Source organism: Piliocolobus tephrosceles, chromosome 9 (genome assembly GCF_002776525.5).
Source record: "Piliocolobus tephrosceles isolate RC106 chromosome 9, ASM277652v3, whole genome shotgun sequence".
Taxonomy (NCBI): Eukaryota; Metazoa; Chordata; class Mammalia; order Primates; family Cercopithecidae; genus Piliocolobus; species Piliocolobus tephrosceles.
In genome coordinates this window covers 73,253,905-73,273,627 of record NC_045442.1, presented here as the reverse complement: position 1 = coordinate 73,273,627, position 19,723 = coordinate 73,253,905, and the positions used below count along the sequence as shown (strand labels likewise).

Below are 19,723 nucleotides of genomic sequence, written 5' to 3'. Positions count from 1 at the left end.
GCCTTGTTCAGGGAGATTTCTCATGATCCTCTTTTCCATACAACAAACTGTCCAATTCCTTTGGGTCTCCCTGGATCGTAGCAGTGTTGGTGGGTGTGCTCAATGGCAAATGCTTGGACTTTCTTCTAGTAATAGAAGCTTTAGAAACTTTGATTTAGTCCCTGTGGCCAACAGACTGTCCACTCTCCACCTGTTCCAGAGATCTCTCTGCAGCATAAGCCAGCCTAAAGTACCTTAAATTACTATAGGAACAGACATGGTAAAGAAATTTATACTGTCTGGCCAGAAACAGTTACAGACTCTGTTGTTGCTGGAATGAATTGTGTTCCCAGCTTACTCCCAGACTGTGAAATCCAGTGAGTGGGTAACAGTGCTGGCCCTTACTGGAGCCATAAATTAATCCCTCTCCCATGCTACTTAGCTCTCATCTTTACTCTAGCAACCTTTCTTTGCCTACTCAGGGCTGTCCAGCCTTCTGATATCCAGCAATGGTCCAGTACTTTCAAATTTCTTCTAGCTGTGTCTTTCCCCAATGACAGCACAGTGTTTCAAACCTTTAGGATCTTCTAGGCTCATCCACCCTTTATATGCATATCCTCACTGTATCCCTCGCTCTTCTGGAATGTCTCAATGATAGAAAACCCACTGTCTTGGGCAACAACTCATTTCATTTTCAAATTACTTTCAGTTTTTATAACACTCTTCCTTTTTTGGAAACATGATTTTTGTTCTCTGTAAATCTCATGCATCATTCTTAGTCTGCTGTCAATCAGTCATACTCAATCAATTTAATCCATCTTCTACTTGACTATCATTGCACATCTGGAGACAGCTGGAAGGCCAGGTCTGAGTCTTCTGTGCCTTAGGTTGGGCAGTATGGTATCCGACATCTTCAGCCATGATTTTAGGTGCCATTATTTGGCCTTTTTCATTTGGGCCTCAATTCTCTGAGTGGGTCCTACTGGCTATTAGTGGATCAACACTGCAACATGCTGAGATTCCTCTTCACTTTTCATGGTTCAGATCAAATGCTACTTTCTTTGCAAAGCCTTCCTTAATGCTACCCAAATAACAGGATATGAACAGCTTTTTTCTTGGTATTCTCATATCACCTTGTACTTTCCTGTAACACTTGCCACAAGGTACCATAACTATTGAACTATTGGTTTCTATGTATTTTTTCTCCTGCTATCTTGTGGACCTCTCTTTGACTAGAGACTTTATCTTAATCATTACTGTATCCTTCATTCCATGCTCAGAATAGGGGATTCTTATTGGTTGCTTTACTGTTTCAATAAACTGAAGTTAGAATTCCAGGTACCATGCTGGTCAGAGAGGGTAATGTCTCTGTTCTGGGAGGTTTTTGATGTTCCTCAGGTCAGTCTCTTTGGGGGAAATCCTGGATTGTTTATATTTAAATGGTCCAAGCCAGGCTGAGAGATGTGTGGGGAGTAGAGTGTAGCATGGCATACCTCTAAGACTTCCTGGATGCCTCTGGATGTTCCAGTGCAAATCATGGCTTGTAGCTCCAGTGTCAAATTATGCCTGGTTTCTGGAACCCTCTACCCCAGTTAATGAAGCTTGACATTAGCTGTCTTTTTTCTTTTTATTGAAGGGCGATTGATCATCAGGCTTGCTTATTTGCTTTTCTGGATGAAAGTTGCAGGCCACTGTTACCAATGTCTGACTCCTTCCCAGAAAGAATCAAATATACCAAACCAAAATGTATCTCCTCTTCCCCAAGGCACATATTTTCTAAAAGTTTTTTTTTTTGGCCAGCTTGCTGTTTCATTTGCTTGCTTGCTGATATTATGGGAACATAGTTCTGGGTATCTTTTAAATCCTAAATGCATTGGGGGTAGATCTCAGGTCATCCTGAGATAACACTTTGTCTCCAACCAGTAAACAGGGCAAGGGAATTTGAACCTGGCTCTATATCTTCAGGGCAAGTCTACTAAAATCCTCTTGCAACTGAAATATGTTCTTCAAGGGCTAGAAAGAGTTCATTTTGTTCATTTTCTCAAACCTCCTCTCCATGATGGCTTTTGTCTACCTACCTATTCCAGATAATATTAATAGATATCTATGCAACTGTTAAAGACTCTTCAAGGACAAATACATGCCTCAAAATTTACTCTTACCCCGATCTGTAAATAGTTCTTATCAGCAACTGCCTTTTTATCTTAACATCTTTGACTAAGTTCAGTATTTGGAAGATGACCTGGTGGTTTACATACCTTAAGACCTCTCAACAATCCAGACACTGAGATACTACTCGGAGTGGGATTGTTCTTTTTCTTTTAAGATCAGATGTGACAGTTCCTGTAATAGTCTAGCATGTTCATTGAAGATAACTTTGCAAGTTTGCTTCACATGGTATTTGTCATTTGGTGTAGTCTAAAAGCAAGTTCTCAGGCATAAATAAATGCAGTGAGAGAGTTTTCTCACCTTATGTGGGAGTGGGGAGCATATTGGAGGGTCATGGTAGATATTCAAAAGCTTAATCCTAGGTTTTTGGGTCATGAAAGGGAGATTGCTGTCCCACTCTGTACCCTTGACATATAAGTGGGAAGTATCAGAGACATTTCAGAGGGACAAATAGTAAAAACGAAATAAAAGTCACCCTCTGATGTTGCAATATAGAATTTCAAAAGGTAAAACCACTTTACAATAAATGCATGGAATTTGACCCTATGTATATTTTCTGTCTTGTGTTGGCAATATTAATCAGAAAAGACAGCTCCATTGCAAGAATGGTTAAGTATAGCTGGGACAATGTCCTAATTATATGGCCAGTTTTGCAGGAAGGAACAATGACTTCCCAAACCTGAGGTGCTGAATCACTATCAGAGATAAAAGCATGGACATTGATTATGATTCAAGGTGCAGGAGCTTATTTATTGTGCTGTAAGCTTGTTAGACCTGCCTGATTCCATTGCAATTCTTAAGGTTGTTAGTGAGGCTCTGCCAACCCACTAGACGGGAGCCCTTTATGGAAGCATCTTCCTTTTTCACCAATAAACAAGGCGATAGAGGGTGAATGTAGCCCTGAGAATTTGAAACAAGTTTATTAAGATGCATCTGAGCTTGAGACTCTCGTCTAAGGAATGCAGCAGTTGGGAGGTGAAGGTGGCGGGGAGCATCATTGGATGGTTAGTGCATATACAGTTGTCAAGGCAAGGAGAGGGGCTGTTGTTTAGTATTGAAATCATGTATTCCAGATGTGGGCATTTGGTAGTCAATCTGCTCTGAAGTGACATGCTGCTGAATCTTTAAAGGGCTTCAGCCAGGGAGAGCAAAATCTGATTGGGCAAATTGCTAAAATATTTAAAGTGCAGCCTGTTAAAGCTTTTACTGCGAAGAGCATCACGTCAGAAGTTGTAGTCAGAAGGAGCGAGTAATTGGCTTTCCATCCTCATGCCAGTCAGTCAGCATGAGGCTCTATTCCTATTCCTTCCTCTTCATTGCTGAGGCTAATAGCAACTCTTTGGGGTGTGTGTGTGCGTGTGTGTGTGTGTGTATGTGCGAGCACTGGGGAGATCGAAAAGCTGGTAATATGAGAGGAAGAGGAGTGAGGTAGCCTTAAAAAGGGAGGCTAAATCCACAAAATATTAGGAAGACCATTTAGGAAAAGAGGAGCTGGGGAAAGGCAGAAATGCTCCCTGACAAAAGTCAGCTGCACTTCCAGACGTGGGGTGGTGGTTTGGGGGCAGTTGTCTCTCAAAGGATGGATTCTGTAAGCAGAAGAATGGCTTTCAGTGACAACCACTTCCTCTGCATCTTTCATATCCTCTGAGATGTAATTTAGGGGGCACTTTCCATTTATAATTTATCACATTTTCCACTTAGCTTTTCCTGTCCTTTTCTCCCCAGGCATGACCCCTTGTTAATTCCTGGCAATGACCAGATTGACAACATGGACTCCAATGTGAAGAAGTACGACTCTACTGGGATGTTTCACTGGTGCGCGCCCAAGGAGATAGAGAAGGTCATCCTGGTGAGTGAGGGACTGTTCATCTGATGTTGCCCGCTTCTGCCCTGAACCACATTTGCTGGGAATGGGGTTTCCCTAGTGGGACAGTGGGTTTCCGTGGACTGTTGCAGAGCGAATACTGTCCCTAGTCCTAATTATTTTTGATAATTGAAATTCTGAGCAGAGATTGAAGCAGCTAGACCTCTGATCAGAACATGAGCAATATTCAGAATTTTCAATCTCTGAATATATTGGCTCCTCATAAGAGTGGGTGATCACGTGCTGTGGGAAAGGCATGGTGGGAGGTAGTATGAACATAATTTCTGTGGCCATGGTGCTGGTGTCAGAGTCTGCCTATACCAATGATTAGCTGCATGGCTTGGGTAATTCACTTGGCTTTTTGCACTTCGGTTTTCTTATCTGTAAAAAGATGAGATGAGAATGACCCTAACTCATAGGGTTGTAGTGAAGATTAAAATCCAACATATGACTCAATAAAATTACCTCTTATTCTTACTATTATTAAATGCTGTGAGGAAAGCTGAATGCTGCCTGTATTGTTATTGGTTTATAGCAATGTTTTGTATTCTTATAGATAATAGCCTTGCGCATCTGCGAGCTTTCTTAGTGCATGTCGTAGACAGGCAAATGCATGATGATGCATGACATAATGATGACAATAATGAACTATAGTCCCCTTGGGGAGGCTGGGGCTCAGAGCCCTATTTCGTGTAAGGCTTGTGAACATCTACATAGCAGCAGTGGGCTCACCCAGTCTCTCCCAGGAATGTCAGCGTAGATAACAATCCGTTCTACTCTCTGACCTTGTTCTATTAGCAGCTTTGGGTCTTAATGCCTACATTGGTTTTCCTACAGTTTATTGTCTTGCTAATCTATGAAAAATGGATTAATAATCAGGAAAGTCAGATGGAAGGCTTTTCCTCCCTTGGGCCTCTAATCCCCAGATTGGGATGGGTCTATTCCTTTCTGTCAGCCAGGAAAATCCTATCATTTCTGATGTTGGGACCACCCTTCCTAAACAAGGACTGTTCTGGGTCCTCGGAATGGCTGTGTATGCTAACACACTGCACTTTCCCCTATGCTTTATCTATGTGTACGTGTGTTCTCAACTTAATTATAAACGAGCATTAACAGCCAATACAGTATCAAGCTGGAGGCTGTCTCAGAGGTGGAAAAGTTGCAGGCAAGAGCACAGAAAGTCAGAATTCTTAGCAAACAGCCATTGTCCAACTGACCAGGAGTGCAAATGGTTCTACTTGCAAAGCTGCTTCACGTTTGTATGTTCTTTTTGTTTTGTTTTGTTTTTCTTGAGACAGAGTCTTGCTCTGTTGCCAGGCTGGAGTGCAGAGCCATCTTGGCTCACTGCAACCTCTGCCTCTCGGGTTCAAGTGATCCTCCTGCCTCAGCCTCCCGAGTAGCTGGGACTACAGGTGCGCGCCACCACACCCAGCTAATTTTTTTATATTTTTAGTAGAGACAGGGTTTCACCATGTTGGCCAGGGTGGTCTCGATCTCTTGACCTCATGATCGCCAGCCTTGGCCTCCCAAAGTGCTGGGATTACAGGCATGAGCCACCACACCCAGCCATGTATGTACATTCTGATGTATTCATGGCACTTTTGCTCTGGTAGCCTAAACTTAGCCTGATGTTACCGCTTGTGGCAGGTCATAGGCTGGATGCCCTATCTGGGACCTAGGGTTTTAATGACTTGCCTGGATATTGGTGTAGTATGCATGCCAACTGATATTCAATCAACATCTGCCAGCATGAAAACGTTTAGGAGGTGAGTTACTACTTCTATGAAAAATAACATCATTTAACAAAACATCTCCAGGAGGCCTACTATGTGCCACACACTGTTCTAGTTACTGGAGATGCAATCCCTGACAACGACTGCTTTCACAGAGTGTATATTCTAGCAGGGCAGGGCTGAGGGGAGAGGTGTTATCTCTAGGTAGACAAATGAGTACATAACAACATTTCAGATATTTATAGGATGCTTTGAAAAAAGTAAAGCAGCATTGTAGGCTAGAAAGAGACTGGGAGGTGCTGTTTAGAAAGTATGATCCAAGAAACCCTCTCTAAAGTAACACTGGGCTGGAGATGAGAACGACAGGTAGGGCCAGCTACATGAGGATGCTTTGAGGTTGTGTACTCACTGGGCACAGGAAACTAACTACTTTGGGGATTCGAAGATATAAGAGATAGTCCCAATTGTAATTTCCTGGATTAATTAGAGAGAACTTATAAAATGTAACCCATGAAACAGTGTATTTAAAGCTAAGTAGTAAGAGGCACAAAATGCTATTGAAATGTAGGGGAGAAGGACGAGGGTGTGTTTAAGTGGCCAGGCAAGTCCCATCAGATACACACAGGTTGTGCTTGGGTTGGGCCTGGAAGGATGCATGGGAATTCCAGATACATAGAGACACAAATGATCAGTTTCTCTAGTGTGCCTCAAACCCAGCAGAATCAGACACAACAGGGCTGAGGCTCTAGAATTAGGACATTCATAAGGTTCTCTGGGTGATGTAGCTGTGGCCAGTCTGACGATGGGCGTTTTGATCCCAGATCGAAGTTCCTGGGGTCAGCATCTGTGCCTCGGCCACTTGGCTAACTGTGCCTTCCCCACCTCCCTAGTCTAGAATTCACTTCCACCCTGGGCCCAGTTTATATTCCTCTGGCTTGTTGAAGGGAGCTAGCCTCCCAGGTGACCTGGCCAATTAAAAATAATTAGGAACCCCGTCACATAACAGTGCATTATAGACTGGTTGGCTCTCTGCTGGTGGCACCTGGGCACTTGCACTTCTATGCGGCCCAGATAACTAACTCCAGGTCTTCTGCAGGAAGTGGGGATATGTGATGTGAGCTCCCCAGTGGGTCTTCCTTGGTCACAGTTTCTAAGGCATTTCTTACAGCTTATGTCTCCAGTTTCCGTGGACTGTTGCAGAGGGAATCCAATAATGGTGACAGCCCCTGCTTTATTCTAACGATCAGGTAGTGAAAGCTAGCTTCCTCCTCTCCTTGGGGGTTACTGTAATAACCCTGACATTGTCGTGAATTGCAATATTGGCATTTATACAATCAATGCAGCGGTCAATTCTAGAGATTAAATCAAGCAGAGTTTGATATGTACAGTGGACATTAATATGCTTCCCCCAAAGCGTTGTAAGCCACATGGGGCCAGCCAGGCATCCAGTGGGTGGACAGGGATGGGAGGCATTGGACAAAGGTCCACAGCTGGCCTCCTGGCTTCACTAGCTCAGTGAATCAAAGGACCAGCAGTGACTAAACAGTTGTATTTCCTGGGAAGTTGGGGTTCTCCTCTAATAGAGTGACTGTGTTCTTTCATTTGTCTGCTTTGTAGATAGAGATTTGGAGTTGGAGGAAGACACTGCCCTGTTGCTCTTACTAATTTCTCTCTAGCCCCTTGTAATGATTATTTGGGGAGATCTTTTCTCCAAATGATGTAAGCAAAGCAGGCCCCTCCAGAAATGTCCCTGGAAACTCCAAGGCAGCATTGGACAGGGGTCAGCAAACTTTTTCTGTAATAAGTCATATAACGAATAATTTAGGTTTTTCAGGGTATAAGATCTCTGTTGCTACTGATCAGCTCTGCTGTTGTAGCATAAAAGCAGCCATAGGCAATACCTAAATGTATGAGCATGGCTGCATTCCAATACAACTTTGTGGGAATTTGAACTTTATGTAATTTTCACAGATTATGACAAGTCTTCTTTTGATTTTTTTTCAACCATTTTGAAGCACAAAAACCATTTTTAGTTCACTGAACATACAAAAGAACGTGGTGGGCCAGATTTGGCCCGTAGGTCATAGTTTTCTACTCCTGGCTTTAGGTAGCATATTCTACCTGCTGATGCATGGACATCTCACTGATAAGTCTAGAATTCCAAACTCAAATTTCTCCAACTGAGCCCAGTGCAGGCATCTGACCATTTTATCATCATCTCAGCAAGCAGGCCAGAAAAGGCAGCTCATTTAATCAATAGTTTCATGGAAACGAAGACTTCTCTTTCCAAATAGCATAAATATTCCTTTTCCTTTTTATTTTACCTCCTGAAAATTATTATGAAGATCTTCTCACAAGTATTTATGGCATATCTTTCTTACATCTTTTGTCAAAGAAGGTAGCAATGTGCATGGATATACATTTGGATAATATTATTACATAAATATAATACATATACACATGCTCAAATTATAGCTTTGTATGGCACATATATAACGTCGATGAAATAAACATAGTAGCACATAGTAAGCTCTCAGTAAATATTTGCTTGATTCTTTGCACAAATGATTTTTCCACTCCTTATGACAGCCCTATGCAGTCTTCTTTCTGACGTTTACATGCGTCTCCCTGTTGCAGACTCGAAGTGAAGCTGCCATGACCGTCCTGAGTGGCCATGTTGTGGTCTGCATCTTTGGCGATGTCAGCTCAGCCCTGATCGGCCTCCGGAACCTGGTGATGCCGCTCCGTGCCAGCAACTTTCATTACCATGAGCTCAAGCACATTGTGTTTGTGGGCTCTATTGAGTACCTCAAGCGGGAATGGGAGACGCTTCATAACTTCCCCAAAGTGTCCATATTGCCTGTAAGTCCAAGGTCACATTATTGATGCCTTTTCTTCTTTTTCATTCACAAAAGAAAATCCCAGATGGATATAATAGTTGTAGCTTTGATCATGCCTGCGCTTCTTCATCTGGGTATGGGCCTGAGGACTCAGCACTTCCCCTATGCTCTGTCAAGGAAAATCCAAACCCTGGGAGACCTTATTAAAAGGAATTTGCAGCCAAGTTCAGTCCCTCATCAGGGATGAAGTTTAGCTTGTATCAAGTGTATTAACCATATCAGTGTCTAAACACTCTCTCGCTCCTGCCTGTACAAAACCTAGAGCATTGTTGTATTATGATGTTTATAGTAAGCATTTGCTTACAGAACTATTTATAGCATTATACTTACAGTATTTTTAATGCTTGAAGAAACCTTGATCTGTGCCACCTTCTGTTTTTAACTAAATAAATGCAAATAACAGAGGTTTTTATTTCTGCTGTACAGAAGGCCAACTGCTTCTGCAGCTCAGCCCCTAACCCCTGTTCGTTTAGAAGTCCAGTAATGTGTTCATGGTTGTGTTTGTGTGTGTGTGTGTGTGTGTCCGTGTGTGAATGTGTGCATGATATTCTTGACTGTAAAACATTAGGACTTCGGTCTGAAAAAACAGTCTGGGACTCCACAATTTAGTGTGAGGATATGGGATTTAGAAGTCATGTGATTTACTACTTCCTAATCATAATGAATGCATAGTCCACAAACTCTCAAAACATTGTAGAGAATTATGCATTTCAATGTTTGATGTAATTCTCCACATCACAAATTCATGCAAATCTCACCTCTCTTCCAAATATTTTTCTTGTAAGTTCACATCCCTAAAAGGGGCCGGGTGCAGTGAGAGAAACAGGGGTGCAGTGGCTAATCCCTGTAATCACTGCACTTTGGAATGCCGAGGCAGGAGGACCACTTAAGCTCAGGAGTTCATGAGTAGCCTGGCCAACATGGTGAGACCTCTTCTCTACAAAAAGTTTAAAAAATTAGCCCGATGTGGTGGTGTGTGCTTTTAGTTCCAGCTACTTGAGACTGAGTTGGGAGGATCACTTGAGGCTGGGAGGTCGAGGCTGCAGTAGGCTATGAAAGCACCACTGCACTCCAGCCTGGGCAACAGAATAAGACCCTGCCTCAAACAAAAACAAAAACTGAGGAACATGGATCTCTCTACATGTCAAGAGGTCTGGGTTTTTCCCCATGTACAAAGCTAAAATCTGTTATTTCTGTTATCAGCTTCCAAAATCTCAGAAATGGGGGGAGAAAGAGCCAATTAACGTAATTCATTAAAGAACACGTAAGAATCTACCCACAAGTAGTACTCGTTACTCATTAGATGCCACCATGTGTCTTTACATAATGCCGGCACAATAGGGACTCAATAAATATTTAAAGGAGTGTGAAAAGATAAGACAGTTATCTTTTGGATGCTGGGGCAAAAACCCACTGCCTTAGTGAGCACAGACAATTGAAAATAATCACCTATAGACAAATAGTCATACACAGAGGACAGCATAAGCATATATATACTTCACTAATTCCAGAAACATGGTCGATTTGATTGTATGATTCCATGGTTATCTTTCTATCATGTGCTCCTCCACATAGTCCCCTGACCTCTAAAAGTGTCTTTGTAAAGAGTTTATTATTTTACCAGGATACATGAGTCTGCGTGTGTTTGTGTGTGTAGAGAGATGGTTATATGTGTGATATTTGGTAATGGTGTGTGTGTTTTGTGTGTTTGTGTGTGTTTCCTCCTGTGTGGCCTTGTTTTCTTTTTTTTTTTTTCGGAATGGAGTTTCACTCTTGTTGCCCAGGCTGGAGTGCAATGGCACGATCTCGGCTCACTGCAACCTCCACCTCTTGAGTTCAAGTGATTCTCCTGCCTCAGCCTCCTGAGCAGCTGGGATTACAGGTGTACACCACCATGCCCGGCTAATTTTTTGTATTTTTAGTAGAGACAGGGTTTCACCATGTTGGCCAGGATGGTCACAAACTGCTGACCTCAGGTGATTCACCCGCCTTGGCCTCCCAAAGTGCTGGGATTACAGGCCTGAGCCACCGCACCTGGCTCTGTGTGCCCTTGTACATGTTCACTCATCTGTCTTCATATATGTGAATGAGCTGTCATCTTTGCAGGTCTTTTTCAAACCCTCCAAAATTTAACATACTCAAACACAATAGATTTTCATGAAAAGGGCCTTCACCCATGTCTTCACAGAGTTTATTGGTTAAACAGTACCCTGCCTATAGGGCCAGCCCAGAGAAATATAAACGATTTCTGTGTATGTCATTTGTATTTCTTGTGGTTTGAAATCATGTGTGTACAACTGCACAGGGATCATCTTATATCACAATTATGGCTGGCTTCCCTACAAAGTGAAAATTAAAAGAATATGGATGCAGGCAATTGAGGCTTATGTACTGGCAAAATGATTCAGGAAGTTGGTCAGACTTGTTTTGTACCAAGAGATCACAGGAGAAGAGGGCATTCTCCTCTCAAAAAGATGCTGCTCTAGAGCCTGGAACTAGTTGTGTCTCAGCAGCACCCACAGTGCTAAATGCCCCTTCCTCCACAGTTGCACAATATTTTAGGGACTGAGAATAGGATCATGACTACCACTGACTCATAAAAGAGGGTAGATAGGCTCCATCTCTGCAGCCAAGTCTCTTCTTCTCAAAGCCAGTTCTCCAGAAAGGCAGATTACAGGAGAATATTCACAGATAGGTGGTAGTTGGCAAACCCTTGGTCTACACAATCGGTGAGTTGAAGGTTACTCAGGTCACCACACAGGCAAAGAGGAAGCTAGATTCAGGCTAGAGGACCAGTGAAGCTGGTGGCCAGACGGGAGCCCCAAAATGATGCTGCATGGCCACTGGGTAGCTATGACATGGGGTGGCCTGATGATTTTGCTGTGGCTCCACCTGAAGACACAGAGCATGTGGAGGCCATGGCACTGTCCTTCAACTCTAACCCTTCTATTTTATCCTGTGCTTGCATTCCCAGACTCTGTTGTTACCTCCTGGATCCGGGATTTTTCCACTGTCTTTTGTTGTTATTTTTTAATGTTAAAAAATCTGTTTACTGGCTTATTTATTTTTAATAAGTATATATTTGTATATTTGTAATATACAAATATGTTCTTGTTATAAAATATTCAAACAATATAGAAATATATAAAGTCAAAGGCAAACCTTCCCCTCACCCCCACCAATCCTATTTCCCTTCCCAGAGGGAATTACCATTATTAGTGTAATGGGTACTTTTCCTGTGCTTTCCTTCCAAATTTACATACATTTATATATATGTAATTTTATTTTGTGGGATTTTTTTACATAAATGAAACTATACTTTTTTAACTGCTCTAGAACTTTTTTTTCACTTCCCTCTCTATCTTAGAGAGGCTTCTAAAACTGATGCCTGCATGGACAGCCAGCTCTGCCTCTTTACCTCCTGCATACATTTTCATCGTGTGCATGTCCAAAAGTTTATTTCACCATTCCTATGTTGTTGGACAATTAGGCCATTTCCTTGTGTACTTTTTCTTGCTGAAAATATGCAATAAAATTATATGACCTGTAGCTTAACTCCTTTCCATATCTCTTTTGCATTACACACATTAATTCCACTCCATCCATAGCCTCCAAATTGAGCCGCATGTCCAGGCCCACCTCATCACTCCGTACTCACTGGCCATTTTCCCTTGGCTGCGTTGGAACTGCTGTCTTTTGCCTGAGACAGAAGTGACCTGCTATTAAATAAACAGGCACTTGAAACCCACCCCCTCGTTACATTCTGAAAGCCAGAGGTTGCCACAGGACAGTTACTTAAATCAAGACAATTTCCAGGCAGGAAGAAGATGTAGAACCCTGGCATTATTCCTCTCCCGCGTTTGTTGTAATAGCTTGATTGAGTATTGAGAACAAGTTTAAAATGCTGCCATCAGCACCGGCTACCCTTTAGATTAGCACACAGCTCCTATTCCCTTGAATGTAGTTAGGCCAGCTTAATGTCAAGGCATAAAAAAGATACTTGTTAAATAATTTCCCAAAGCTCCGACTCCATCTTTAATTTGTTTTTATTTTTTTCCTCTTTCCCTCTCCTCTCACTTTTGCTCCTTTCTCTCTCTCTCTCTCTCTCACTCCCCCCCCTCTGTTTTTTTTTTTTTTTTTTTTTTTCCTTCATCTATGCCAAAGGGTACGCCATTAAGTCGGGCTGATTTAAGGGCTGTCAACATCAACCTCTGTGACATGTGCGTTATCCTGTCAGCCAATCAGAATAATATTGATGATACTTCGCTGCAGGACAAGGAATGCATCTTGGCGTCACTCAACATCAAATCTATGCAGTTTGATGACAGCATCGGGGTCTTGCAGGCTAATTCCCAAGGTAAGGACAGCCTGTAATACTTCTTTGCTGTGCCTGCGGGGGACAGGGGCTGGCAAGAGGGATATCCTTCAATCAGTAATTCAAAGAGGCTCACATCAGCCTGCCTGGCAGTGAAACCTGCAGTTGCCGTGATGGCTTTCAAAGGGGCATCTGCTGCCTCTTCTTTCCATTCCAGGATGCAGGCTTGAGACCTGGTCACCAACACACAGACTAGGTTGCCTTTTCAGAGGATAAACAGGCCTTTAAGTGGCCATCCCCTCAGCTTTCCCAAAGAGTGACTTCATGACCAGTGTCATCATCTAAATGTCAGATCACTGAAAAGATGCTGGCTGCACAATTCTGACCGTTTCCTTCCAATATATGTTTTTGCCATTGGGCTGGGATGGGAGGGAAACTTTGCTACTGTTAGAGCTGCCTCTAGGACTCTGCTGACCGAGGGATGGTAATCTCTGGAGAGTGGCAACTCTGTGGACACTAAAAGTCATTTAGCAAGTGGTGACACTTGTCAGACCACACATTTTCCTATCGGAGGCAAAGCAGCCTTAAGTGACACATGTCTGCCTTCGTACTCTGCCCCTAGTCTTTTCTGTCATTTGCTTTGGGACCCTGGGCAGGTGGTTACAAGTAAAGATGCCTAGGGGTCTCAGAAAGGCAACACAGCAAAACCTTCATAACAAATAACCTCCGTAATCAGGATCTGGCAGGATAGGATGCAAAGCATTTTCCTTTGAGTGACACCTCCATGTAGGCTTGCCATGAATTGGAGGATCATTGTTACAGACGAGCTACAAGACAGTGGCATTGGCTGCCTGATGGGGACCTGAATCCCATCAGTCCAGGATGGAAGGCTGTAGGAGCACAGCCCATGAGAGCTATGGCTACTGGGATATGAAGCATCATCTTATTGATAGCTGGGCAAGCATCTGACCTCCTTCCCGTCATGCTAGGCTTTCTAGAAACTCAGCTGAATCATGCATCCTGGATCTGTGAGCTATGTTATCTTTTGTCAACTTGACATCACCACCACTGCCTTCTAACATTTGCTTAGCATTGCAGAAAAGCCAGGAACAATAGTTCCTAGAATCCTCTTCCCTGCATGGCTCTGGGCTAGAGTCAACTAGTGGGAGATGGGCACTGGGGTGAGATTTGGAAAGTGGAGGAGAAAGATAGGCTTTGATTCTTTGGAGGCAACGGCAGCCAGACCCTGGCAGACCCGGGTTCAAATCATCTCTCAGATGAGCTTTCTAGGAGCCAGTGTCTTCACTGCTAGGGACTGAGAGAGGGGCTGGGGCTTCCCTGAGGATCTTGAGATTCACAGCAGCTTCTGGTCAAGCTTAAGAGAACTTTCACCTTTGGTGTTGCATGTGAAATGGCTTCTGTCCTTCTGACATCACCTTGGTACAGCCTGAAGCCCAATTTTTGACCTCTCCACACAACCATCCTCCCTGCCACACCCAAATCTAAATATTGGTATCCACCTGCTCAGCTGTGCCCACAGGACAGCATAACATGTGAAGGCCTAGGAGAGGCTCTGAGCTTACTCCCAGCTGCATCCTGAAGAGTCAGAGCCTGCCTCCTGTGCGGCCTGCCTAGGTAGCACAGGCAAGAGAGGATGTGAGAAGACAGTAAGCTGACCTTCTAGGAGGCGAAAGAGGCAAGCTGGCATTTGGTCCCTGCCTTTAAGCCCTTGACCTTCAATATGTGTCCTCTCTGCCCTGCCACAGTATGGGTGTCTGTTGGCAGAGCCTGTTAGAGTTACAGAATCTCATGGCCCATCCCAGACCTGCCGGGTCAGAGTCTGTATTCCAACAAGATCCCCAGGCAACTCAAATGTACCCCTTTATAGCACAGTAAATCTTCACATGAACAGGATGTGACCAACCCTTGGTAGATGATCCTCCTCTCCTAGGGAGGAGTGAACCATCAAGGGGAGTGGAAAAAAGTGGATGCAATGATTCTCCCTTTAAGTAGAGACAGAAGCCAGCAGGAGGAGGCAGGAAAACACTCCCTTTCCCCAACATGACTGTTTCCTCCAAACTCAATCATCAGGATTTTCCAGGGCCGTAGATTAGAATCTCAGTGTATAATTTAGTTAAATACACATCTGATATAGGTGTTCCTTCCAGTTCTCCTAAACTTTATCCCAGCCTCTTAGATCCTATATAAAGGCCAAACTGGTGACAATTTTTCCACTCCCCGGTGCCCAAAAGCCTTCTTTATTCTTTTTTAGCACAGGATAAGCAAGAAAAATAGGTTTTGACAGGAGATACGGAGGAAAGAGAAAGGGAGCTTATTTTTCCTCCAAAGGAAAAAAGAAGGGCACTCTTTCTTTTGTATACACACATGTACACAGTTATGGTCTGAATGTTTTTGTCCCCTCTACCTACTCCCTGCCAAATACATACGGTGAAATCCTAACCCTCAAGGCGATGGTATTAGGTGGTGAGGCCTTTGGGAGGTGTTTAGGTCGTGAGGGTGGAGCCCTCATGAATGGGGCTGGTGTCCTTATAAAAGAAGCCTGAGGCCGGGCACGGTGGCTCACGCCTTGGGAGGCTGAGGCGGGCGGATCACCTGAGGTCAGGAGTTTGAGGTCACCTGGCCAACATGGCGAAACCCTGTCTCTACTAAAAATACAAAAAAATTACCCGAGTGTGGTGGCGGGTGCCTGTAATCCCAGCTACTCGGGAGGCTGAGGCAGGAGAATCGCTTGAACCCAAGAGGTGGAGGTTACAGTGAGCCGAGATGGTGCTACTGCATTCCAGCCTGGGCAACAGAGCAAGACTCTGTCTAAAACAAAATAAAATAAAATAAAATAAAATAAAAAATAAATAAAGTAAAAGAAGCCTGAGAACGACCCCACTGCCCCTTCTGTCATGTGAGGACACTGCAAGAAAGTCCTCACCAGAGACTGAATGTGCCAGCGCCTTGACCTGGAACTGTCCGTTCTCCAGAATTGTGGGAAATAAATGTCTATTGTCTATCAGTCACCCAGGTTATGGTGTTTGTTACAGTGGCCCAAATGGACTCAGACCGCACACATGACAGAAGAAGCAGAGGATGTGTTTCTGTGCTCAGCAGTGATTCTCGTAGACCCCTGGTCAGCAGTGGAGAGGAGCATTTGTCTCTCACTAGCCAGCAGTCTGTTCTCTCCCTAAGAGACAGTATCAAAGCTCTAGGCCCACCAAGCCTTTATGTCCCATTGTTTTCTTGTCTGTCTGCTCCTCTCTTGTTTTTGAATATTGTTCTCTGGTGACACTCTAACCTTGTAAAGGCAGTGGTCCAGTGGGAGCCATCAACACAGAGAAATCGCTCCTTCCCCAGTGCTCACTTCTGGCTGCAGACCCAGCACCCCACTCCTTGGGCTCCTGTCAGCCTATGAGCTGAGTCTGTGAGCTGAGTTTCCCTGCCTCTCTATATCTGAGACCCTTTTGACTAACTGGAGTGCCCACTGGCCTAAGATACTTTTGCCATCCTTCATCTGGGTGTTTGGCATGATCAAGCTCCAAGGGAATAGGAATTATGGGGAACAAAAAGGATTTCATGTTACTCTCCTTTTGTTTTCTCTTTTCTTTTTCTTTTCTTCTTCTGTTTTTTTGTTTTGTTTTGTTTTGTTTTGTTTTGTTTTGTTTTCAGGTAGAGTCTCTCTCTGTTGCCCAGGCTGGAGTGCAGTGGTATGATTTCAGCTCACTGCAACCTCCACCTCCTGGGTTTAAGTGACTCTCCTGCCTCAGCCTCCCAAGTAGCTGGGATTACAGGTGTGTACTGCCACACCTGACTGATTTTTGTATTTTTAGTAGAGACAGAGTTTCACTATGTTGGCCAGGTTGGTCTCAAACTCCTGACCTCAGGTGATCCACCCAACTTGGTCTCCCAAGGTACTGGGGATTTCATGCTACTCTTATCATTTTGGGAAACAAATCTAACTTCCTCTGAGTGATAACTACATAGATTTCTGGCCACTGACACCCTTGCTTTCATTCTTATGTATTCAATGGTCCTTTATGGAACCTCATGCTCTGCTTTGTCTGGTGAACTGTTTCCATGTCTTTATAACCTCACTGGGTAGAAATGTGGACTCCGGACAAATGCCATGCTCTTGGGCCAGCATATGCATGCAACCTTATGAAAAGCTTTCCTAACATGATATAATTTAGCATGAAAAATGTGCCTTCACATTGAGAAAGTAGAACCTTCATTGGACAACTGCCACTGCATGTTATTAGGGCTCCTAGACTAACAAAGCCTCTCTTTTCTCTTCTGTTCTCTTTTCACGTTCCCTTTTGATGTCACTTTTCTAGCCCACATGGTGTCAGAACTGACCCAGCCTAGGGATTCTGGACCAGACACTTTCTGAAAAGACCCAAGATGTGATGGCTTGTTGTCAAAAACAATTACAGAAAAAGGTGGCATACCCCAAGCCAGATGGTATATCCAATGTGACAGTCGGGTCTATGAGATGCAGTTTTAATATACAGCAGGCAAAACTGCAGTGACAATTATATAAAGCAGATGAAGCTGCTTCTTGCTGGTCAGCAAACATCAGCTCAGAACCACTTTACAGCTCTTTACCAGCAACTAAGTGCCTTTATTTACAGAGTGCCTGTCACTTCCCTTTGGCTGGAGAGCTGGTGTATTATTTAGCACACATTTATCCAGGGAAAACATTTCAATTTAAATCAGCTGGTACAACAGTAGCTCTTGCCAGACTGTCTCCCTGTGGTTCGAAAAGATGAGAACTGAGTCTGATCTTGGAAGAAAGGGTGAGCAGAGGGAGGCAGGGTCTGCTCTCTGAGCTGCTTCAGTTCATACCTGAAAAGAGGGAGCATGCCATGGCGTTTCCCATTCTGCTTTCATATTGTTTTGAAATGAGGATCTTGTAGTTTCTTCCTGCTTACCCTTCCAGGAAGGGTAACTCCTAAGGAAAAGAAAAAGGAATAAATGGCTGTTCTCCATGCATGAGGCACTCTAAAGGCCCAGAACACAAAGGTGACCAAAGGTTGCTTGGATTCAGCCACTCACTGTGCTTGCAGGACTCAGGTGAGTGCAGGAGGTATCCCCATAAACAATGACAATGCAAGGAGACAAGGACGAGGCTAGAAACAGAGGAACACAAAGGGATCCTTGGTTTATGTATTTTGAGGAATTGAGAAGGCTTTCAAGAAGAGGTGGCATCGGCCAGGCATGGTGGCTAATGTCTGTAATCCCAGCGCTCTGGGAGGCCAAGGCAGGTGGATCACAAGGTCAGGAGATCGAGACCATCCTAGCTAATACAGTGAAACCCCGTCTCTACTAAAAATACAAAAAATTAGCCAGGCCTGGTGGCACACCCCTGTAGCCCCAGCTACTCAGGAGGCTAAGGCAGGAGAATCGTTTGAACCCGGGAGGCGGAGGCTGCAGTGAGCTGAGATTGCACCACTGCACTCCAGCCTGGGTGGCAGAGCAAGACTCCATCTCAAAAAAAAAAAAAAAAAAAAAAAAAAAAAAAGAAAAAAAAAGAAGAGGTGGCATCTGTGGATGATTTGAATACATGTGGCTATGCAGCACTTTAAATGTGTTTAGGAATTAAATTTTTCCTTTTATTTAATTTTAAAAAATATAAAAATTTAAAGTGACCCATAGCCAGTGGCTGCCACATTGGATGGTGCAGTCCTAAAGTATAGACTTGTCTTGCTAAAGGTTTGAGTTTGGGGGAGTCATCAAAGATTTATAGGAAGAGGGTAATTAACTCCATGCTTGAAAAAGATAACAGGTGGGGGCAAAGAGAGCTGGCTTGAGACAGAGAGAATGGAAGTAAGGGCGGAGGTCCCTGGGGATGTGTTAGAGGGACAGGGACAAGTATAATTTGGCCCCAAAATGGTACATGTAAGGCAGCAGGGAGAGATGAGGCTGAAATGTGCGTTGGGCATTGAAGAATTTCTTTTCTTTCTTGAGTTAGGAAGCTGTAAATAATTTTTATGTGTCTATGAGTTAGGAAGCTGTAAATAATTTAATAGGCACTGGGGAGTTACAGAAGGTTTCAAAACAAGACAGTGATGGGATTGGACCTGAGCTTTAGGGAGACGGATCTGGCAGCCCCGTGAAGCATTGTTTGGGGTGGAAAGGAAGGAGATGCAAGGACTCTGGTTAGAAACTGTGGCTATCCAGATGGAAGCCTGAAACCTTGGACTGGAAAAAGAATGGGAGGTTCTAGCAGGAGTCACTGTAGATACATATCAGTCTGCATGGATGTGTACTTCCTTCTGGGGGTCAGAGGATGGCAGAGTGGAGGGACAGGCTGCAGTAGAAAGCAGGATTGGGAGGATTGGGTTTTAGTCATGGTTTATTTCCACGGGGACTTAGTGGAAAGTCCAGATGGGCATGAAAAGCTGAAGGGTGGAAATGAAGTCCTTAATCCAGGAAAAAGTTGCTTCTAGTGATCTGACCCATTGCTCATGCTCTAGGAGCAAAGGAGAGCCTCAGGGAGGGGGAGAGAGGCAAGAGAATTGCAGGACCGAAGTATAAGGACCACCTTAGAAAGAGGGTAGAGGGAACCTTTGGTAGAAGCCAGAGAACCAAAAGCTGAGCCTGTCCTGAACGTCCCAGGGGAGGGAGGAGCCAAGATCTCAAACCCAAGACATATGTCCACTGCCTAGTTCCCCTTGCCTTTTTTCCATATTCTGTATCTCTTTATAGACACACACACACACACACACACACACACACACACACACACACACACACA

At 43.9% G+C, this 19,723-nt stretch overlaps 1 protein-coding gene and 1 long non-coding RNA gene across 8 annotated transcripts in view; one reads left to right on the top strand and one right to left on the bottom strand.

Annotated features, from left to right (window-relative positions):
• Window positions 1-19,723, top strand: part of KCNMA1 (potassium calcium-activated channel subfamily M alpha 1) — a 756,034-nt gene that overhangs the window by 676,974 nt on the left and 59,337 nt on the right. For all 7 annotated transcript variants that reach the window (XM_023204859.1, XM_026455332.1, XM_023204851.1 and 4 more), the window contains 3 exons: window positions 3,874-3,997; window positions 8,383-8,607; window positions 12,810-13,002. In XM_023204859.1, coding sequence (XP_023060627.1) covers window positions 3,874-3,997; window positions 8,383-8,607; window positions 12,810-13,002 — 542 coding nt within the window. The remainder of the gene's footprint in view (window positions 1-3,873; window positions 3,998-8,382; window positions 8,608-12,809; window positions 13,003-19,723) is intronic.
• LOC111537813 overlaps window positions 1-19,723 on the bottom strand; it is an 89,011-nt gene that overhangs the window by 20,256 nt on the left and 49,032 nt on the right. The window lies entirely within an intron of this gene.